This window comes from Lethenteron reissneri, chromosome 9 (genome assembly GCF_015708825.2).
Source record: "Lethenteron reissneri isolate LAM-NWPU_2019-01 chromosome 9, ASM1570882v1, whole genome shotgun sequence".
In the NCBI taxonomy this organism is placed as follows: domain Eukaryota; kingdom Metazoa; phylum Chordata; class Hyperoartia; order Petromyzontiformes; family Petromyzontidae; genus Lethenteron; species Lethenteron reissneri.
Window position 1 is genome coordinate 1,842,199 of NC_083787.1, and position 23,647 is coordinate 1,865,845.

At 40.7% G+C, this 23,647-nt stretch overlaps 1 protein-coding gene across 7 annotated transcripts in view; it reads right to left on the reverse strand.

Moving 5' to 3' along the window:
• ZNF236 (zinc finger protein 236) overlaps nucleotides 1-23,647 on the reverse strand; it is a 49,778-nt gene that overhangs the window by 21,677 nt on the left and 4,454 nt on the right. For 4 of the 7 annotated variants that reach the window (XM_061548615.1, XM_061548612.1, XM_061548614.1 and 1 more), the window contains exons 2-15: nucleotides 22,863-23,008; nucleotides 22,532-22,696; nucleotides 21,296-21,474; nucleotides 20,259-20,386; nucleotides 19,857-20,029; nucleotides 18,096-18,239; nucleotides 17,818-17,991; nucleotides 15,864-16,116; nucleotides 13,172-13,447; nucleotides 3,231-3,434; nucleotides 2,704-2,857; nucleotides 1,218-1,478; nucleotides 394-710; nucleotides 140-253 (exon numbers count right to left, since the gene is read on the reverse strand). In XM_061548615.1, coding sequence (XP_061404599.1) covers nucleotides 140-253; nucleotides 394-710; nucleotides 1,218-1,478; nucleotides 2,704-2,857; nucleotides 3,231-3,434; nucleotides 13,172-13,447; nucleotides 15,864-16,116; nucleotides 17,818-17,991; nucleotides 18,096-18,239; nucleotides 19,857-20,029; nucleotides 20,259-20,386; nucleotides 21,296-21,474; nucleotides 22,532-22,696; nucleotides 22,863-22,994 — 2,674 coding nt within the window. In that variant the 5' untranslated portion in view covers nucleotides 22,995-23,008. The remainder of the gene's footprint in view (nucleotides 1-139; nucleotides 254-393; nucleotides 711-1,217; nucleotides 1,479-2,703; nucleotides 2,858-3,230; nucleotides 3,435-13,171; nucleotides 13,448-15,863; nucleotides 16,117-17,817; nucleotides 17,992-18,095; nucleotides 18,240-19,856; nucleotides 20,030-20,258; nucleotides 20,387-21,295; nucleotides 21,475-22,531; nucleotides 22,697-22,862; nucleotides 23,009-23,647) is intronic. The other 3 variants (XM_061548617.1, XM_061548616.1, XM_061548613.1) reach the window with 2 other exon arrangements.

Below are 23,647 nucleotides of genomic sequence, written 5' to 3' on the forward strand. Positions count from 1 at the left end.
GAAAACAATTTGTCATTCCATGGGGAAAATTACCGTAGGGTTGAACTCTTACTTTAAAAATATATTTTACTTCAGCACTGTGCAACAAAGCAAGTCTGCTTCTCATGCCAGAAGTTATGCCTTGGAGACTTTCACTTACCCTGAGTAAGCGCTTGCTGTTCGTAAGTCTGCTGGCTGAGAGTCTGTTGCTCAAACTGATCCATATTTGCCTGCAGCCCATGTTGTGATGTTACAAATTCTTCCTGAGACAAAGCTGGTAGAAAAGGGACACAACACCAACACGCTCACGATAAACTTCACAGTATTTACTGCAGATGTCACAATACACGCTATTCATTTGGCAGAGAAGTAAATTATATGTGCATAGCAGTCACCGTTCTTCACGCGACTTACATGTCCCTTGCACGAGCTGCTGCTCGGTCAGCTGTTGTGTTTGTTCCAATCCGATCAACGTTTGCTGCTGAGCAGACTGTTGCGGAGCCAACCCGAGCAGTGCTTGCTGGTCAGAAGGCTGCTGCTGACCCAATCCCAGCATGGCCTGCTGCTCGCTGCTGACCGTCGACTGCTCCGGTGTGAGCACAAGCATGCCTTGCTGCTGGGTACTGATGGCGGACGGTTGCTGCAAGCTGTCCCCCTGGTGGCTTGCCATGTCCTCCATGTGCTCGGTCGGCAGCGTGCTCTGCTGCTGCAACTGCTGAGCCAGCTCATACCTAGGGAAGCGATGGATTTATGGATTTTACCTATTGGAAATATTTTGGCAGGCTGCACACATTTGCTCAAGCGCAACCTGACCGGATAATCACTTCCTGATGGTTTCGTAGGGCCAAAATGCCATTCCAAATGCAGAAATGAGAGGATATTATCACGATGCACAATGAATTTATACAAGAGTAATTATCGTACACTATGATACTATGATAATTAATGGTACACGTGCAACCCCCTCAATGGATGGCTCGGGTCACTGCTGGTGGAAGGGCCCCGATGAGAGGGAACTCTAGAAAGCCCCTCTACAGAGCACGTGGCATACTTTTCCACACTCCAATAGGATATTGTTGATTAAACTTTTAAAAGTTGTGAAATCTGAATTATAATATACGATGTAGCTTATCAAAAATGCATAAAGAATTATAAAATGAAATACAAGTGGGTTTATACATTATCTGCAATGACTGGTTGTCGAAAATCTTTAACATATTCTCAAACGGTGTTCTGACCTGTGCGTCTTCATGTGTTTTTTGCAGTTGACAGACGTCTTGAAGGTTTTCTGGCAGTAAGGGCACATAAACGGCCTTGTCTCGCTGTGTGTGGACATGTGGCGCTTGAGGCTGCCATTGGTGGTGAAGGTGCCATCGCACATGACGCATTTGTAGGCCTTGAGGCCCACGTGCGTGCGAATGTGGGCCTTCAGTACACCCGATGACACAAAGGAGCGGCTGCACTGCCCACAGCGGTAAGGTTTTTCCCCCGTGTGAGATCTGTAGACAACAAGGTCACAAGAAATGACAAAACACTGCTCTGGCCTTTGATCAAAGCGCTCGGAATGCACCCCGATTAATACGAGATCTCGGAAGCCAAGCAGGTTTGAGCCTGGAGCATAGTGTTGGATGGCCGACCGCCATACGTAAGACAGGTGCTGTCGCCTGCTGCAGGCCTGCATGATCAGCAGATGGTAGTGCAGCCAAATCCACAGCTGTACCGCACTTTAGTGCAACGTACATGGCTCCCCATCTTTATCAAACCGCACTGACCAGCATGTTGCAGTATGGCGCAACAGCCACAAACAGCAGGACAAGGGAAGGCCCTCATCCAGCAGTGGATTTATCAAGGGGCTGTACATAGACAGAGGAGCCTTGATATCATGTAATATTCATTGTGTGTATACCAGAGGCAACATTTATACTACGTTGATACTTTGTAAAAACATTGACCGAATTTATTATTTTTCAAGCAGGGCAGACATGCTTATTTCAAATCCAGTTATTGTAGCCCATTACAATTATAAAGCTGAACAATTATCTTATAAGGAATTAAACTTTATGAGGGCTTTAATGGATGGCAGTAACCATGATAATCAACTATCATGGCATTCCTAATTAGAAACTAAAATTTTGCCTCGTGTTTGTTTGAAAAATAAATTTCATGCTCATTCCTGTAATGTTGTGCATTTGCAACGCTGCAGTTGGTATGGCAAATTTTAAGGGCATCAACGATTTGAATTCAATGTCTTCAAATTTCACTTTCAGAAGGTTATATATCTTATAACCCTATTTTCACACAATCATATCTAACCGTAAAATGCTCTGACCAGTTACAGAATCATTCTGACTTGCTGCAATTAGTATTTAATGCATGTATAGATTTTATACTTGCTATGAGCTCCACTTAATAACTATAGCAATTAACTTCAAGTGCCCACTATAATAGTTACTTTAATGCACTTTTATATCTTTTCCCTTGAAGTGTTATTCTATTCGACTTCTATACTTACAAAATATTATCGTGTAGGTGTAGACGTGTATTATGTTACATTTATTCAGAAATGAAACTAAACAAACTTTTTTTTCTAAATTATACTCTTTGAAACGGATTGTGGAGATGGTAACATTTACAAATATGCTATTGTTTTAATTGACAGCAAATTTAATGCACACAGTGCACCGATTCATCCACAGGACGTGGAGCTCCAGAAGCAATATTTACCTGATATGCTGCTTTAAGTGGCTTGATTTCTTGAACGCTTTGTTGCAGTAGCCACAGCGATAAGGCCTATCTAATCCTGATCCATCTGACAACATTCCATCAGGCAGGTACTGGCTGTACATGTGACTGCTGCGGGTAACTTGCTGGATCAGCCCTGCAAAATGGGGATAAGAGTTGACGAGTCAGATTGAGACAGACACTTCAAAGCAGCCTCCATTCACCATCTCCCACTGCTCTCTATGGGACAGGTAATGTTGCCAAATGCATTATGCTGCTGCTGCTCACCAGACCATTGAAACTCCTGTTAAAAATTCAAAAGGAGAGAACTCTGAACGATGTCAACTTCAAATTCACAGTTAACGCCGCACCACTCAAAATGTCTACGCGACAACATTTCCGCTTGTGTAAACGAACGTTGACTTGACGTGATTTTCGTATCAGGGTCCGCTATTAGCTCTATTAATAAAACATGACCAGTAAACAATTACTTGTATGTCAAAGTGTCGAAATAATATTGCGGGTCATACCAGACTCGGTGATGAGTATGGGCTCTTGCAAAGGTATCTCTGGGAGGCCCATGTCTTGCTTTGGCAGTCGGCACCGGCTTGGCTTTCGTGGAAAGCGCTGCTTTCTCATCTGCGCATCCTTAAAGTGAGACGCTATGTGGCTCTTTCTGTGGCCCGATGTGCGAAACTTCTTGTTGCAGTGTGGACAGTCAAATGGTTTGGCGCCTAGCAGGAGCAAATGTGGACAATAACAAGTAAGGATTTTGGCACTTTAAAGAACTATTGATTTTTCTTGCTCACTTGCAATTACAATAATAGCCAATGTTATCTTGTTTCTGACCCAGGTCTCCCTTGGATAAGATATATGGCGACTCAATGAATTCCAACCTGTTTATCTAACGCACATCCAGCTGCGAGTGACCGCGCGACTGTGATAAATGTTCATGTTCTCGAAGGGAAGGAAAGCTGAAATTTGGCACGAACAGTTTGACTTCATGTATAAATTCAGTAAAAAAATCCAAGAACCTATTTTATTTATTGTGAATCCCACCTTCGAAAATTATGGGCAAACATTTGATGTTTTGTTTTTAACGCTAAACCCGTGAAAGTTTCCACATTCATACACTTGGCAGGGGGTGATTTTGATATAAAAAAAAAATTCAACATTTTAGATGTAAATTTGTCAGAATTTTTTTTTTACTTTTTAGATTTAGAACTTAGTCGTGCAAATATTTTGTGTCTGGAGGTTTTGAAGTGTCATGATTACAAACATGAGATCAGACATTCCACGACTCATTTTTCAAGTGATTTTAGGAATTAGACACACATAAAGCTTAAAGGTGGACAAAGCCCACAAATGGTTACTGGTGCGGTACATAAATGAATGGTAAAGTGTTGATTGCAAAACTATTCTGTCCCTAAAATATACAATCGTGCACTGCGTAAATTATGTTAAATGCAAAAGAAAAGCTTCAAAATCAACATGAGCCATTTTCGAAAACATTGTCGCATTTGCTACCATAAATTGATATTTAGTTTGCGTTTTTAATCTGAGACCCGTGTCAATTCATTGGTGTCCAAATGTTCAGTAAATGCAGTGGCGCTAAGAGTACTGTGCTGGCCAGCATCGTTTTGCATTTGTGTCTGCATGCAATAAAGCTGTAACAGCTAAAATTTATTTTTCCCTACCTACAATATAATGAAGAATCGTCACCCTCTGTCCTTTTACTGCCCTACGCTGGTCATGTACCCACCCTCCCCCAACACCTTCCAAACCAGAGCAATGTTAGGGCTGCCCTCCCCATCCTCCCAGGTTAATCCTTGCATGGGCCTCTCAAAAATTATCTCCTGTCTGCAGCGGCTTTAGGGCTGGCTGCGTTAATAGCCTGGCCTGACTAATTATCTCTAAATCTCTCCGACCTGACCATCAATTAGCATGCAGATTCCTCGCTTTAATAAGCTGCTCCCTCCCGCCCGTCCGAGCATCGCCTCCTCCATTTGGCTGACAGGGCGCAGGCACACTCGGCGCACATTCTAAATGATGTTTGCCCCTAAATAATTGGGCCTTTGATTATGAAAGGGTTTCAAATGCGGGAACTTTTGTATCTTTAATGAAAAGTAATTATCATCATTTCTGCATTCTTGGCCAATTTCAATCCCTAGGCCGATTGTTTCTATTAAACCCTTTGCTTTTGACGACACTCGGGATAATTAAGCGGCTCTTTTACCTTTCGCCTTACATCCACCTTTTGTGCGGCGGAGCCAAGTGTCTGACATTTTATAGCAAATGAGGACACAATATTTGAAGGTGTGAATGAGAAATTAATTTTAAAAACAATATTTTACACCATTAATTTCAAATGTCATTGCAATCCAGATAGCTTTTTAGTGCTTTACTTTGCATGCAGCCATAACCCTCTGGTCGGAATGCTTAACAATCAAATAAAAATCATTTACAAACACCGCACAGAACACAATATATTTGAAGCAACATGATAAAAAAAGAAATCATAGTAAGGTTGATGAATTAATCTTGCGGCTTTTTTTTCTGGAAGTGTGCAAAATCCACCGCATTTAAATTTTATTCGCATTATTAGCAAATAGCCATTATCACAATGAGCGCTAACTGCAATTGAGGATAAGACAATGAATGCATCTGTGGACAAATGTGTCTGCAGAAGGGTGAAGAGAGCAGCACCACTGCCACTCCACCGGCGGCGAGAATCACTCATCCCCATATGTAATTGCATTTCACGTTCTGAAGGAAAGCCCTAACAAAGCCATAACGAATATTAATGATGTGTGACATTCTAATATGTTAATTTTTGACAGATTAAAGTATTGCTCGCATAACTTTTTATTTCTACATGAATAATTGATCCATGCAATTTAGTTCCAGGCATGCATGTTAATTTCCTGAATTACTTCTGTAATATGCAAATTCTCAAAGGCCCCGCACCTCTTGACGATGAGACAGGTGAAAATTACTAAACAAAAATTACTTTTATAGTCACATACATTTCACACTCTGCTGTACTTACAATCCATCTTCCGCTACAAAATTAACTTAATGTCTAGGTTGCAATTAAACACAAACGTTACAGCTAGAAGCATCAATATAAAATTTACAAACAGCAATTCTACATAGCGCAATGGGTAATATTGTATAGTTTGTGCGTTATGGTAATTGCACCCGATTAAAATTTCAGGTACGTTTTTCATTAATTTTTTTGGTATAATTTAAGAACCAAATTTCTTGTATTTAATAAACACATGCCTATACTGCATACCACATATTAAAATAACATGTTCATTTAAATATTCATTTGTAATTGTTATCCATCTACCCCCCCCCCCCCCCCACCAATGCTGATTAAACAGTTGCATTAGATTATAGCACAAAAAATAGCTTGCAAATGTTATTCAGAGAATTATTAAATAATTTTAAATATAATTGGGCACTTCCTTTTCATGGTGATTTTACCAAATGCTTCCAACATTTTTAGGCTTGCAATGGTGCAAGATTTTAAAAAGTCAAACCTCAATTATTCTAGGTTAAAAAGACAATTGACAACAGAGTTTAAATATAAATAAATGGATGCCACTACGTTAATCATTTTTAATCAATTGAATACCGTGTTTTAAAAAAAATACAATTTCCGACGGAAACTTTGCATCGTATCTAATCAAGACTACCTGCAGTAAAACACTGGGACGTTGCTTTTGTTATCAATAGGAGACTGGAATCTCTCCCCCCCTTCATAGGCACCACGAGTGTGTAAGCAGCCCAGGAGTAAAATGTTTGAAACATGAGCCCTTTCCCCCAGGAGCCATTCACAATGTTTAAGGAAAGTGGTCAGTTAACACCTAGTAGGCTTTCGCAACCAATATTATCCATAATCCATAAGGCTTTTGGGTTAGATCGCGTACATATAAGGCGCATTTATATTTACGCAAAACAATAGGCAGTTATTGCAATTTGAAAAGGAAATGATGGAAGTGTATATGTCTATTTGGTCAGTGGTAATTTCATGTAAAGGAAATGTTGAGAAAAAACGTAAATAGGCAACTGATAATGTTGGGAGTCAATGGTGGGGCCGTTGGTGCAATGCACTTTGAACTTGGATATCGGAGTTTGATTCCTGACCACGGCTAACGTGAGTGGGGAGTGATATCTGAACCAGTCCTGCCCCCCCCCCCCCCCCCACACTAACCAGCATGGTGACATATGGCCAAACAACCTCCATGACCGACACGGTATTGGAAGGACTTCATCCAGGAGTAGATTGACAAAAAGGCTCGAAATGAAATGATGTTGGAGAGCATTACTCATTGTAAAACTAGTCAAATGAAAGCGAGAGTTAAGCATTTGGAGTCCTATTCCTAGTGTTCAAGAATTCATCCAAACAAGCCGCCGATTTGCATTCTTAAACATTTAATCTCTCCAAAACGAGATTGCTGCTCATTTTTAACTACAGTACGGTTTTGTTCATATATATTATGAGAACAGGTGGTGAGGTTTGTTATTTTATCAGCCAAACCCAATACATATGCGAATGAACAGAAAACGACGATTAATCATTTACATGTACGCCCACACAAATACACGCTCACACACACTTCCCACTCTCCAACTTTGGTTGGAAACTGCCATTCTGTTTTCATTTCTCAAGCCTAATGAACATCTTTTGGCCAATACATTGATTGATAATGTTCTTTTTCTGAGTTTACATCGATTTCCCATTTTCTTTGCCAACTATTGAGAAATGCCGCAGCAGAAATCAAAAGAAAGACATGATGTAGATGTTCCTTAAAAGAGAACACTGGTAATGAACCCCGTGTTAGCGAGGCTTGTAAACGACCATAAGAAGTTACCTATCAACAACAAGGAGCAATCACGAAAAACATACTGCCCTATTATTACGCGACGTCAAAAAATATAGCGTGGAAGCCTGCAAGATTTCTGTAAGCCAGTCATAATCAATTGCACCCTGGGCTATAAAGACAAGACGCGCCATCATCGCATTCCGCATAATGCATAGAAATGAGGCTGTCGTGTCCATTCGTAACAGAGGGCAGCCGATCTCCTGGCTGAAAATGTCACAAAGAAGCTGCCACACAATTAGCGCCTGCAGACAGGAGCGTCAATTACAACCGTAGCTGATTAATGAAATGAATCACTCTCCCGGCCTTTCCTGAGCAGAATTAATCTGGTTAATCAGAGGTAATGAGGTCCCGACCCTCAGCAAAACCAGCGCTTTTCTAAAGTTCAAATGTCCCAACGGTCGGCTAAAACACAAATCTTTTATCCTGCAATTATCATCCGATTATATATTGTTAGTGTTGCTTTGTAATAATAAAACACCCTAAACTTGTAATAGCAATCACAAAGGATCTGCCAGCTATTGCCAGATTTGTCTTACATATTGTATTATAAATAATGAAAGCTCATGAAACCTTAAGCTGTTTATTATTAGATTCCTGTAAAGTAAAATGTTTAAAATGGCTTTCAGCATCAATTACAAAACAAGCGTACGGCATTAGCATCACTCTTCACATAATAATACAACACCCAGCAGGGAAGGGCTACAGACACCTTAATTGTTCAGAAACACTTTAGACGCCTGTGCATTTTAAACAGAAATTAAGCACTCGCCCCATTACAAGCATGATACACTGATAAACAACGCACGACCGTTAATTCGCTCAACATTTGCGCATTTAAATATACGCCAACTTATGCATTTCTTACACTCATGTTCCCGATCTATTAGTTATCGCCAACTGGGACTGAATATCAAATTACTTCAAATGTTTTATTTATCAGTTCAATACCCCTTTGGCTCGACATTTCGTGATTAAACTCTTTGTTAGAAACCTCTAAATGCCAGCTTAATGACTACAAATGCGGCATACCAATAGATGTTAACAAGAAAGCTATAGCCCAATTGAAAATTTATACGATATGGCAGCAACAACCAATAAAATGCGTGAAGTTCACTGTAGTTCACACTATTAGCAGCAGGAGTCACCAGAAAGCTACAAGGCCTATCAGGGAGGTCTGCAACATCAATTCAAGTGATCGCCATCTGTACTTGTTCTTTCTGTGCTCCCTTGGGAGAAGCCATAAACTAATAACGCCTCACCTTTTCCAGGGGTAAAAATGGATAGTCACCCAATTTAGCACTGATGTACTTTTTGCAATAAAACACTTTCACATAACAGGCATACTGTCATTAGGTTGCAACATTCAATCCATCACCCACAAACTTCTATATAAACCTTTGCTTCATAGGCAGGCCAGTAATATAACATGATTTAAATCTCTTAAAATTCCTCAGTTATATATTACGGCACAATTTAATGGCACATTCTCCAAGATGTTGAAGTGCCTCATCTGCAGTGCGTCAAAATTATTGACTTTCAGCATCCAGGACTAACACAAGAAAAGTTTATTGACTTAATAGCCACGGCATTAGAGGGCAAAAGGGATATTCGCTGCATATGCCTGGAGCAAATAAGACACATCCTCTGTATTATCGGTCAAATATTCAGCTGCAATTCTGTTGAGAATTTCCAAGGTACTTAAGCACTAGCTATGCACACATTACTGGCTTATTATATAAACTGACTCACAATGCAGAATTGTGGCATAACCTAGCATTGACCTGCATTTGCTGCCAGACAATAACATATGATTGCGGCTGATTTAGTGCCTTACTTACAGTGGCAAACTTCCGAATTGTTGGGTATTGGCCCACTGGGCTACATTCTTTGCAACCGCATTATTTTACCCAATTTCTATACATATAAAAGTAATACATATTCATAATTGTTCGTTTCCCCCCGTGGGATTTTCTGTAGCAACATCTGGATAGATAAAACATTTACTTAGCATAACCGTTTTTTGGGATAGAGGTTAGGAAGTATGATGTGTGATTATAAAAGATGGTATAAATGTGGACTGCTTGTGCTGTTTTGCTTTAACATTTTTTTTTGTGCCAGCGTCGGTCCGATATTTAAGTCAGTGGAGGTTACCATTCACGTACATTTACATTTAATAACACAGCAACTGCATGGGGCTGCTTAATAAGCCATGTGTTCAATTTTGGCAGGCACTGTCATATTCTGTAATAGGTATGTAAAATGCAATTCAATAAAGATGACATTCATAAATGTTGTTTATGCTCATTCTACCCACACCAAGCATACGAATTAAGGAAATTACTAAATATTTCATGTGTTTTAACTTGTTCAAAAATGCTAATGTTCATCAAACTTGCCACAGGGATTTAGTTGTCATCTCACTGCATATACCGTGTAATATTTGTTTTGCAAACAATTATAGAGAAAAAAAATGTTGTTATGAGAGAAAACGGATTTGGTACATTACATAAATACAAATAAATCTCGTATTGTTTCATTTGTTAATATGGCCCCTTGTTCTGCCTTCCTTTAACCAATTCACATTTGTATCCAGCAATAAAACTGAAATTTACATGAAAGCAACAGCACTCCTCTTGCTTTTTCTTGAGCAGATAACCACAACGGCGGACCGTGCCGTTTAAAATCCGAACTAAATGATACAAGAAGTAATGACTTGTAATTGTCTTGCTAGAGTCTTAAATGCAGATGGTACATTAGAAAGCAATGCTACAGATAAATGGGTTAATGAGCTAACAAATGATTACGAGATGGTATTGGCGCCCAAACAAAGACAGTCAGGAGAGGTCAGCATCAGGTCACTAACATGCATCACTTACCCCATGGGTAATACAAAACAAACTCTTAGCCTTTCATGCACATGGTAGTTTTCATTTGTATTCTACCTAATTTACGGATGCATGGTATAGAGTGAAAATAGAGGATAATGCTCCCTAAGCATTCTTTCGTAGTAGAATGTCTGTTTGATAACCGAAAGCTATTCTTTTAACTACTCTGCCATACGTGTTGTTACGGACATATACAAACTCAGGATTGTTTTTTATCCGTGAAATGGCATGAACACGGATTATCAATATTTCATTTAACCAAGATTAGCTTTCAATGCTTTATAACTAAGGCGCCACGGTGGCGAGATGTTAACGACCTCTTCCGATACCCAGGAGCTTGTGGGTCCGATCCATGTTCTCCCCGTGGTCGCGAGGACTTTTCTCTGTGTCCTTTGGTTTTTTCCTTTCACATTTTTAAACGTGCGTTTAAAGTATTTTGCTGCTATACATTTCCACATAAGCCACGTCACTGAGCTATTATTTGTGGCCAGATCACTTCTGAAAAGAGCTATATATGATAATTGTTTTTTACCCTTTTATCTGGCTCAGTGGGCCTTACCTTGTAAAATAGTTTATAGTTTAGTTTTATTTTAGTTTAAGTGTTAATGAACTAATTCTTTCTTCTGTGATGGGGGGTACAATAACGCCCACAAAGGTAATCCAACATAATCACATTTATTTGGCCTTTTCCTACAGAAAATGTATCAAAGTGATTAAAAGGTTGCTTACAATATGGTACTAAAAAAAAACTGTGCTAAAAGGATCCGTTTTGCCAGCCAGGGCGCTTGCATCACACCGGTCACGTGCGTGACTCGCCGCCTCTTCTTACGCGTGACGTCATCGGGCTTGGAACGTAACATTATCGTCGCTAATTAAATACATTCAAAGGAGAAGCGCGTGATTGGAAAGCGTTTGAGAATACACTCACAGTATTAATCTTAAGACAACACTTTTTGTACGTGCCGAATGAAAACTGCAGTTTAAGGAATCCGAAGGTAATTTGCTTCCTCTGAAGAAAAATATACAAGCGAAAGTGCAAACGCAAGCCAAGCAAAGTCAACAAAGATAGAAAGAAAAAAAGGAAAACATTAACCAAATGAAAAAAAGTGCAAACTATGAGCACTGATGATAAACCAACATCTGCTAACCAAATGCGACCAACAGCCTGTACTGAAGCCTTGTAAAGAAACCACTATACACATTAGGGGCGTAATAATTCACCCCCCCACCAATCCCTTCCCCCCCAAGCGATGTGATGAACCGTTGTGATTCAGGGCCACGATTTGACTCAAGAATCTATTCTTTGTGGGTGAACATCGCAGCCTCTGGCAGCCAAAGGTCACATTAATCCATTACATTCAACAAATATAACCAAAAGTTTAACACGTAGGCTTTCGCGACAAATATTATCCATAATCGAGGTGTTTTGGGTTAGATCGCGTAAATCTAATTGTGATTTAACCTGCCATCACCCGACAAAGCCAATTCGTAAGGTTTGTCATGTAAATAGATCCCAATTAGTTACTAGTTCAGCACACCGGTGTATTGGAGAGTAAACCCACACAACATGCAATTCAACACATAGTTGACATTAAACAATGAATCGATGCAACATTACAGCCCTACGGACAGCGCTCGACACTGCACGCATTAACATGCTATGTTGCCCCGATACTTGTTAAACACGGTATATCCGGTTATGAAACCGATGCTCGTGACAAAATGTGGCTGCTGTCCCGACTATAAGACAGTTGTTTTTTGTTGTTGTCAAAATGAACCCAGGTTGTGGACGAACAACTTGAAAGCAAGATAGTTTGAGGTCTCCACGCTCGCCCGACATTTTTTGTGTCAGAATAGTTATTTTTTTGTTTCATCGAGGAAAAGATCACCCACCATTTCACCACTGGAAAGGATCACCCACCATTGTACCACTGGGAATGATTGGCAGGCGTGTACAAAGTATCCAGTAGAAACTGCTGGGAGCACATCGAGATTCCAAACTGCCTCTCACTTTGAAGCTACGTGTCCAACTTGTGTAAGCTTTGCTCCGAACAACTACGATGTGCAATGTCCTGACAGAGCACAGTATGTCTCCACAGAATGCACACAAAGCATATTAAACCATCAGGCATTCGGTTTAGGAGTTATACAAGGTTTTTTTTATGAATCTAAATTTGCAGCTAAAAATGTATTTAAGTCCACTCTATTTTGCTGACATAAATTGTTAATGAGATTGAGTGTTAATTGCTGCAAAATAGTGCAGAAAGTATGCCCACGCTCAAACAATAAGCAATGTTCCTTCCAATTGACGGTCATGAGCCAGTCGTGAAATTTCCATATCCTTCTGATGGGGTTTGTTTGACCATACTTTCCCATTCTCGTCAGTACAGCTTTGTAGAGGGGTGCTCAGGGCCGGTTTCAATACCAAGCACCACTGCTGTTAGCCATGGCTGGGAATAAAACTCAGGTTACCCGGCTCGCGTAGAGCATTAACCACTGCATAACTGTTCCACCCCTGGTCACCAAACTAGTATGCCATTTACAGTATACTATCCCACGATAGAAATAGGAGCTGCTCCTAAATGTGTACAATATTTCGATACATAAGGTACATTCGAAAAAAATCACGTGTGCCGTTCCGATATAATTGATTTGTGAGTCGATGAAAGAGGTTCACGTAGCGCAACTCACCCGTATGAAGTCTTATGTGGACTTTCAGGCTACCCTGCGTTGAAAACAGCTTGTCACACAGGGGGCACATGAACTCCTTGAGACCGGTGTGCGTCTTGCGATGCGCGGTTAGCGTGCTCTTCACGGCGAACGCGCGGAAGCACTGCGTACACTTGTAGGGCTTCTCGTGCGTGTGGATGCGGATGTGCCGCACAAGATCGCTAGGCTTCTTGAACTCCTTGTTGCAGTAAGGGCACATGTGCCAGCGCACGCCATTCACTCTTCGCCACGTCCCTACTGCGAACACAAAACATTGTACATTATAAGAGCCTTAAAAGATTTCATCAATTCATTCAAAACAGATTTTCAGACTCGCGATCCACCACTGTACATCTATCCATGTATCCTTGTCTGTTTACATATACGAGCACACAATTAGTCACCCTCATATCTGCTTAATATTTTCGTACCATAATTGTCCTATGATCAGCCGAAAAAGAATCTGAGGTAACTTAACGTTGCAGGGAATTTCTTATTTATCATATTGACTTATTTTCGTGCAATATTTTCGATTTCTCATGTGACAGTTGTTTTTGCTCCGGTGTCTATTTGCTTCATTGCTGAAGTTTATTGTATTGGATTTGCTTTTGCAAATTTTGGTGACCCAAGTGACTCTCTCCAAGGAGGCTATCATGGTCTCCGTAGTTCTTGCCTTAAGCTAAACAAATACATTAGAACTTGGCCAATCATCTTTGTTCAAATACAAATTATTACACACTGCATATGCCTGACTATTACGTAACACATGCCATGTGACACAGACAGCACCGATTCAAATTGCGAGGATCCCAATTTAAATAACGGCCATGTCACGTAGGATACACATACACCCACACACAAACACTGCAAGATCTCAATCTTAAATTGTATCATCCTCTACATCACTTTGGATGTGTTTACAATCACCAGGTGCTCGTGGCACACAGATTTTACTTGTATTTGAACAGAGAAATTGGTATATGTGGAAAGACATATGTTAAGAGGATTGCAGATTTGGAAACACATTACTGCTACCTTTTAAACAAAAAAAGCTGGGCTCAATGCATCGTTGAGGTTCAGTGTTCGCTTCCCACAAAACTGGTGAAGACCACAATGAGTACAGTATAGCTGTGAAAATCAATGTACAAAATGATTTAATTTTGGTCCATATGGTTTATGGAGATTTTATGTGTGCCAATGCTCATATGCGAGCCAAAAAGTGTAATGTATTTGAATGTCAAATGTATTGCATATCCCTAACTGCAAGGAAAAGATGAATCAATGTTAAATGATTTTTTAAAAAAAATTTAAACACATTCTCAATGCCTTGCAGACAAGGAAATCTGAGCTCAGATCATTATTGCAGTTAGTGCCAAGTTACCACAACACAGCTATAATATGCATTGCACTGCAAACTCTGTAACACGGTGATTCAATTGGTTCAAATGGCTGCTTGCTATTATATCAATCAGTCAATCTTGATAAAGTGTATTTCACATCAATAAAGGTGTCTCAGAGTGGTTTACACAAAATTTAATTTACGTGATATGCCACGTCTATATGCACATGGCACTGCGATCATATTATGTGTGTATGCTCACAGAGTAGCGTACAGGTGTATTGTACTGCAATTGAATGGTAAGTATAAGGTGCTAATTAATTAGTTCAAATGCACCTTGTGCTATTATAAGCACGTGGGAGCAGGTATACACCTACATGTGTGAGTTTACAGATACTATATAATAGGATTACATGGGAATGTGCAAAGGAATTAATTTAAATCGCGTAACAAGCACATTATAGTTCTTCTACATTAATTATCTTTACCTTTGCCATCCGCTAAAATTCACTGTGAAAAACATGTAGACTGCATGAGCTCTTCTCCTCATTGTTACAATGACCTCGTTCTATTTTTCACCAATTTTTAACCAGGTTTTTAGTCTGTCCATTTTAAAATATGGTCCAATAAAACCCAGGGTATTAAAATTTATGACTTGGAAGTTGTTATTGCTATGTCCGCTACAAACGCATGTACATTTATTACTGTGCGGAGCTAAGGTTTTTTTCACAATGCACATTACACTCACCACCACACACCCAAGTCGCTACTTGTATACATTACCTATACTCCTCAAATTTTTATGGGACACCATTCCAGTCGACATTTGTTACAACATTTTTTTACCTCTAAATTTCAATTCGCGTCTTTATCATTGAAAGCTGCTTCTACAATGGGATGCAGCGGCGACGCAGTGGTTCGCACATTGCCCCGTGAACCCATCGACCCGAGTTGGAACCCCGGATATGGCTGCCATATGAATGTTTTTGCCCCCCCCCTTCACCAACCAGCACTGCTCAGCATGGTGAAGTAGGTCAAACAACCCACCTATTACCGACATGACATCGGGAGGCCTTCATCCCGCTGCGGATTGACAGAGTGGTTAACTACATAATATATATTTTCAAACTGATCAATGTGTTCCATATTCCAGCATTACCGTGCAGCGTATGAAGCTATCTCCCGCTTGCGATTTTTTTTTTGCGCGCGCGCGTTTAGTTTGTCCTTCTTCCCCCCCCTTCCCGCCGCACCTCCGATGAGCACAGTTAGTTACGCTCTGGTGTGAAAGAAGTTCAACACACTGCATGTATATAGTGAGAATGGCCAGCCCCCCACCTGTATACTGCGAAACACGGTGTCCTGCAAAGGAGCCGGAGAAACGACGAGTACTTTCTCCACCCTCCTTGCCGCCCTGCCGCGCCAGCGAGAGGGAGCCGGGCAGCTGCAAGCGCGGCCTCCCCGTGGAGCGCGGTACCGTCGCTGCTGCCGCTCTCTGAAGCGCCGCCGGCACCTCGTTGCCACTTGCCATGGCACTGGCGACTTGGCTCTCCACCGGGATTGCCGTCAAGCCACTGTTCGCGAGCGCTTGCTGCAAATAGATGAGGTGTTTTTATCTGCAACGTCTCAATTCATTAAAAAAACACTAAGGCACGTAAAAATACCTTTTTTTGCACGGGCCAATGAACAACGGGAACTAATCTGTTTCACATACTGTATAGGTGATCCATTTAGAGATACCCAATAAAAAAAACCAGAGAGAAATTACATGGAAGACAGTATTTTGTTCCGAAGCCTGTTATGTCTCCACCAATCTCATTATACTTGTTAAACATTTTGACATTCAACCCTTACACTTTGTCCAACACAGTTGGTGTGATATGCTTACAATGTTTCGAAGAAACTAAGAGGACAATTAAAAATCAGTGGGGTATCTATAAGTGGATCACCGTGTGTTTGTGTGTATATACACACATACAAAAGAGTGAAATCACCCGACGTGCATTATATTGTAAGTATTAAAGACCAACAGACAAAAAAACAAGCCCTGCCTAAATTAATGAGTGCCTGATCAAGGAAGATGATTGAAAACATTTAGTGCTACAAGAAAAACATGGCAGCCGCTATAATTGAAATCATATAAAAATCGTTTCTTAATACACTACATTTGGAACAATTTAAAGTTCTTTACAGTTCATATGGGTATAGTTGACCAGTGTGTAATCACAGCATCCCCACAGGCACACGCTTTATGTGCACAGACGTAATAAGCATTGGTAATTACACGCCAGTGGGGCTCTTCCTATGCATGCTTTTGTCAATAATTTAAATGCCAATACTTCAATTAAAGCAACCGGCAACAATTACTGATGGCGAAGGCACTTCTGCATGAGGACATGGTATTCCTCAAACACTAATAGCCATATTGTTAGCATGATGTGAAAGGCAATTGCTGCCCGCTGTTGTGCATTCATCTGAAATGTGGTTTCACTACGGACTTCAGGCAAAAAGATATTAGGGTCGGATTATTTTGTTCCTCCTCCGTTTAAATTCTTCGTACATTACATGAGTGGCTGCAAAATACTGAGAAAAACACATAATGACACAAACTGGACAATTTTGCCCACATTACCAAATCGCCATATGGTCAATTCCACGGTAACGGAATTACATCATGGGACACCGAGCCTGATAATCGCAACATTTAACGTAAGCTTAATTTGGGCTTTTATGGTTTCTCAATGTTCTTGCACTGCAGACTGATATGATACATAAAGATCCCATTATATTGCAATCTGTTATATTCTTGCATTGTTCCTGTAATTCTGTTACTTTAGGAAAACCCAAATGTCAAATGCGTATGAGAAACATTTGTTTTTATCACTGCGTTCATATTCACAGTATAAAAAACACATTTATCGTGACAACTATTTTTAAAGTGCATGCAACTTATTTACAAGCATGCTCTGGTTTACATTTGAGAAGATATTACAAATACAACACTGGCAAAGAATGACCTCTTCTGCCAAGACGATCGCTGGGATCTTTCATATCCACAAGAAATCACATGAGACCACAGACTCAACATGTCCTTTGAGGACGGAACAATGACTCAATGTTTCCACAGCACATCATTAGAGAAATGTGGAGGGGGCTGGGGTAGAGGTGTATTGTAAAAAATAAAAATCTGAGTCACAAGCGACATGCTGTAGCACTTCACTACCAAACCACATTTAAACGCGTGCATGAAATGTACATATGGAGAGTGCTTGTGCTTTCATATTTGGCACACCTGAAGAATGTCCTGGCTGATGGATGCCGAGTCTAAGTTCAACTGCTGAAGCTGTGGCTGGCCGTGGGTGGGGTCAGCGGACACCTGCTCCGAGAGGTCTAGGAGCTGCTGTATCACGTCTGTCACTCCGCGGGCTCCCTGAGGTCCCGCTCCTGACACCGGCGTTGCGACAGTCTGGGGCGCACACATCCGCACAGGCAGCCATGTGAGGTGAGGAGGACACCAACAACAAGCATGCGCGCGACTTCAAAGCAACCCGGGTGATGCGAGCTGGCTACCTGAGTGTCATCACCAAGCAGCTGGCTCGTGTACGACTCGTCTGTGTGCATCCTGCTGATGTGGGCATTGAGACTGCCCAGCTTTTTGAAAACACAGCTGCAGTCCTCACACTGGAACACTGGCTGCTCCCCTCCAGGCTTCGCCTATGGAGGAGAGACAAGAGCAGTTTGATTCATCTATACCCGAGTGTCTGACTGCCCTTCCCTCGCACGTCCGATTAGAACGGTTGGCAACGTACGGTGCGAAAGAAGTTCAACATACATACATACAAAAGAATTATATGCAATTGTGCCCACCTCTAGTTATCAGGGGATGTTAGCTTGTAAGAGAATAAATAGAGTACATTTCTACTGAACAAATTCAGCAGCGGCAATGATCTCATTAGAATTATACAAGTTGTTTATGTTATGGTTTTTCCCACTTCTTCAGCCCGTGCAATTTCTGAAATTGCTTATTTCAGACAATGGGAAAACATATCGCAGACTGAAAGAAATTCGTTAAACATTAGTGTAACAACCTAGTTCTGTAAAATATAACGTGCATCTGAAGCAAAGTTCAGCAGTAATACCAAAATGGAAAACACGAGTCCAGCATTCTAGCCAATTTGGCAGGGGGCAAGGAAGAGACTTGCAGAAAATAAGTCACAATACAAATACAACATCCATTTCTTTTCCTCTCACTGCAAGAAGATCGAGATATTCCCACAAAGGCCCACATTGCTGAGCACAAATCAATACCCTGCGAGGAGAGCCATCAGGCAGCATGGTACAGAGACCCTGACAGATCGCGCCCATACAATAAATCCTCCTCAAACCAGGCAGCTGCTAGCAGGTATCATCACTCTCGACATTCAAACACGTCCCCCCACCAAAAAAAATGGCCACACCAAACAGCGTTTAAGTTGTCAAGAGAAATGTCAGGAGCAAGACTATTCGTTTTGGCCTGCCTTTGCAGCTCGATACAGTGAGACAGGTTGGGATTACTAGGAAGGAATCATTGCTTGTTAGGCTTTTGTAGAAAATCAGGGTGGCCACTTTGAGGATGGCTTTGATCGAATGTAATCAGCACTAAACTATGTCAAGTGTGACAGTATTCTTGCAAATCCTGCTTTAATTAAATTAAGCCTCAACTGTTAATCTTTGTTATGCAGCTGTTTAAAGTAACGCAAAACATTAAACACATTAAAAACACTACATTTGTATTACATTATCTGTCCACATAAATTACCACATTGTTCTCTTTGGTAATGTGTTATTTTGACATGCATAAAGACACCTAGAAATTAATTTAGGATATAAAAATACTAAGTGATTAATACCATTATGCTTAAGTAAGACAGTTCATCCTGGGAACATTACTTTAACAGTCAGGCACTACTACACAAAATCAAAGAAGGCTTTGCACATTTAATGTATTAAATGTGAAATCCAGTTTTTAGCCAAACTTCCCAACTTTTTAGAGCCACATGAAACAAATTCAAAATCTAGAAAAGGACTATGAATTACCCTCGGGCTATCGTGCTGAGCATCCCTGTAACCTATGAATTTCTTAACATAACAGTGACCTGTTATTCAATAACCAGCGCAACAAGCAAGCATTTAGACTATTCAGAACACACATTATAAGAGTGGTTGCTTTTTTCCCCCCACATAGCATTCCAAAATAAATGAAAGATGGCAAATTATATTTTAAAAAACACATACAAATCCGTACAGCTTAACAATAATCAGTTTGAATAAAAATAAAAGATTTCGTCTTACATCAGAGTGGACCCGCTGAATGTGAGCCCTAAGGTTGCCTCTTTGTGAGAAGGTGTGAGGGCAGAAGGCACAGCGGTAGGGGCGCTCTCCAGTGTGCTTGGCCTTGTGAATCTGCAGCGCTCCTTTCTGGTTGAAGGCTCTGCCGCACTCCTCACAAGTAAAGGGGCGCTCGCCTGCACACGTAGAAAAATTTATGAAATACTTTAGCCGAGAACTTTAATCCCCCTCCTTGCAAAATTCTCGCCGCAATGGAAAGCACGCGTTTTTTTTTGAATTTAGCATATTGTTCAATAGGAGGGATAATACAAATTTAAATGCCTTTAAATAAAAGACCATTAATGTGTTACAGTGCATATTGACATTATTCCGTGTGTGGAGGGCAGTAAATAAAAAGGCACAAACCAGTGTGTATGCGTATGTGGCGTATGAGTTGGCTCGGCTTCTGGAAGGTCTTCATACAATGCTCACAACGATGAGAAAACCCAGACCTGTCAATATTACGCTTGTATGACCTTGTGGAAAGAGAAGCTCTGAAAAGAAGAGTCAAGACCATCATATACAGATGAAAAATAAATTGTTACAAAAGACAGCGCTTGCTAAGAGAAAGCTACGGTGAAGGCACACAGCTCTCCTATCTATGCCTTATAACAAACATGAACACTTAATTATTCAAATGTTACTGGACTGTATAAAGTATTATTTGCAGTATTTCACAAATGCAATATTTAACAAAATTCACAATTTCAACAAAACGATTTGAATATCCATTGTAAATGTTGTGGATTTGCTTTCCAACACACCGGTGTGCTGTACTAGTAACAAATCGGCATGTTCTGTTCATGTGAAAAACCATACTAATTGGCTACGTCGGGTGGTGGTGGGTTTAACAACATTAATCATTTACGCGATCTAACCCAAAAACCTATATCATGGTTGAATATCCATGTTGGCTAAATGAATGTCATGTTTTGCCATTATTTTAATTTGCATACATTATGATATTGTTGCCTCACGTAGATTTCCCATGTCTACATTACAAACACTTTAAGTAACCGAGACAAGTCTGCATACATTTTCAAGGATCGCCAACCCATTTAATGGCAGATAATTCATTTTCCAAGGTAATGAATTGGACACACTTGATGTCGGCATGAAGAAGGCAAAAACCACATTTGCGGTTCACATCGCCGAGTTTATGTAGACCTTCCAGAGAAGATGGTAACTCCCACGGACACAGAGTGTATGTTCAAGGATACCCTCCTTAAATTGTTAACAGTTGTTAATGGGCGACTCAGGCATCAACTGCACAAGTACGCACTTTTGCAACGCCTCCTTAATTCCCTCACACATTCTGCTATTACAGTTCAATTAACACCGTTGTATAGTTCAACATAATAATCCGTCTGGCTAATCAATCTAATGTTCGTATGGCGATCTACCTGATTTTGTAGTGGGAGCGCATGTGCTCGCGCAGCGTGGACACGCGTTGGAACTCCTGATGACAGATGCGGCAGGTGAAGGTGCGTGCCCCCGAAAGCTCCTGCCGGTGCATATCCATGTGGCGCTCCAGCTGGCTCTGCAGAGTGAACTCATCCCCGCACTCTGTGCACATCAGGTTCTGCAAGAGAATAACATTGCAAAGCAGGTTGGATTCATATAGCATCTGAACGCAACTGCTCTCAAAACACAGTGTAGAACAGAGGGACTTGGGCTTCCTGGGTAAAGGAGACATGTGTATTTATAATAAAGAGATGATGAGGCATTTAGCGAAAGGTAGAGGAAGATCTTCAGCCTGGACTTGAATAGGGGCAGGGAGTTGACAGTACCGATGGCTGTAAGAAGAGAGTTTCAAATTAAGGGGCAGTAGAGGAAGAAAGATCGAGCTCCCACTAGGTGAAAGTTTACTGGCGGATTTAACAAAAAAAACGTTGGTTCCTGAGGCAAAACGTGCGTGGAGAGGAGTACAATGAGATGAGAGGGAAGAGGCAGGTAGAGCCAATTACATGGTAGGATCTTCAAGCTGATCCAGAATTTTATTGTATAAGGATCAAACTTAATTTGGAGCTTTCGTGACTGCAGGAATTACTCTTTGGTTCTTTCGGTAAAGTCACTTGAATTAGGGTGATGCAGTCACCTTTACGAGTGCGAGTGAAAAATCTGACAGTGATGTTTTGGATCAACTGCAGTTAGGAGATGAGTGATTTGGGGAGAGTGTCGAGGAGAGAGTTGCAATAGTAGAGTCGGGATGTAATGAAGATGCAGATGAGGGATTCAGATGCAGCTGGGTTAAGAAAGTTAAGAGGTGCAATTTAGGCGGAGGTCCTGCAGAGTTGAAAACAAGAGATCGGGATCAAAAACATGCAACATATGTATACATTTCCTCCCCCTTGAATGAAATTCAAGTTATACAACAAATTTGCACACTGTAAATTAATTCATTTTAAGAGGTGACAGCACAGTACATTGTGATGCATTCGCAAAGTGAAATATAAACCCATCATTAAGAGTTGCAAAAAAGGCAACTAATTAAATTGTCATTTTTAATTCAATAAAAGATCCGCATGTGCTGCAATGCACGCCCCGTTATAGTACAAACTATAACATTGAATACCAAGGGAAGTCACGCCACTCCAACATAAACGCACCCATTATCTGCAGGAACAATTATTTCTCACCTCCTCCTTTTCATGAAGCATGATGTGTGCCTTGAGGCTGGCAATTCGTGAGAATGTGCGCCCACAGTCTGGACATGCAGTCTGGTCCACTGAATGTGTGGCCCTGTGCAGCAACAGGTTGTATTCCACATTGAAGGAGGCTGGGCACTGGTCACATCGATGAGGCTGTGTGAATGTGTGCGGGTGTGGGTGTGTAGCAGAAACAAGGGAATAGAGAAAGTAATTTTATACCCTATAAGCATTCAAGAAACTAAAACTAATTTCACGTGAAAACTTTTTTTTCGTGATCGTATCCTAGAATGTTTTTGCACGTGTAATTATTTATTGTAACCTTGTCATTTTCTTGGTGCTGTCGGAGATGCTTCTGGAGCTGGCTGTGCTTGTGAAAGAGCTGGTTGCAGATGTCACACTGGTGGAGCCCCCTTGCCGGCACATCTCCCTCCTCCACCTGATCCACACCCATTCCCTGTGGGTCTTCTGAGCGTGACCACAATGGAGACATTACCATAGCGCGTTGACCTTCTGTGATGCTTTAACCTCTCAGTGAACTCAAACAATCACCATATTTTCTCGTCAGAGGAATACACTATTAAGTTATAACATTTTGATCTTGCACCACTCAATACTGAGAAAGTCCAATTTCCTTGTGATTTATGTTTAACCGTCATGCAGTGCTATTATGAAAGATAAGCCATCTTTTTCTATTGAAGCTTTTATCCTCTGGAAAAAACCCACGCAATATCAACCTGAAAACACATTTATTATTTATTACACAGATTAAAAATATTAATACGGTTTAGAACAAGTTCAAATACAACTGCATCAAATTAATATAGCACAGTAGCACAGGCTTAATATAGCGCCATATTTTGTGCAAAAATACTGTGATAATTGAAATTATTGTACAGGATTTAGTAATAAAAATATCTGCAATAGCACATCACTCACAATGTAAAATCTAGCAACCTTTGAAATAACCCTCTGCTCATTCACAGTAACTTGGTAATACTCTGAATTTCCAAATGTATAAACCAATACCCGGCCATATTACCTGCAACTGCTACTATCTACAGGACAAAAATTGTTACTATTATCCATTGTTTGCATATCCAAGGA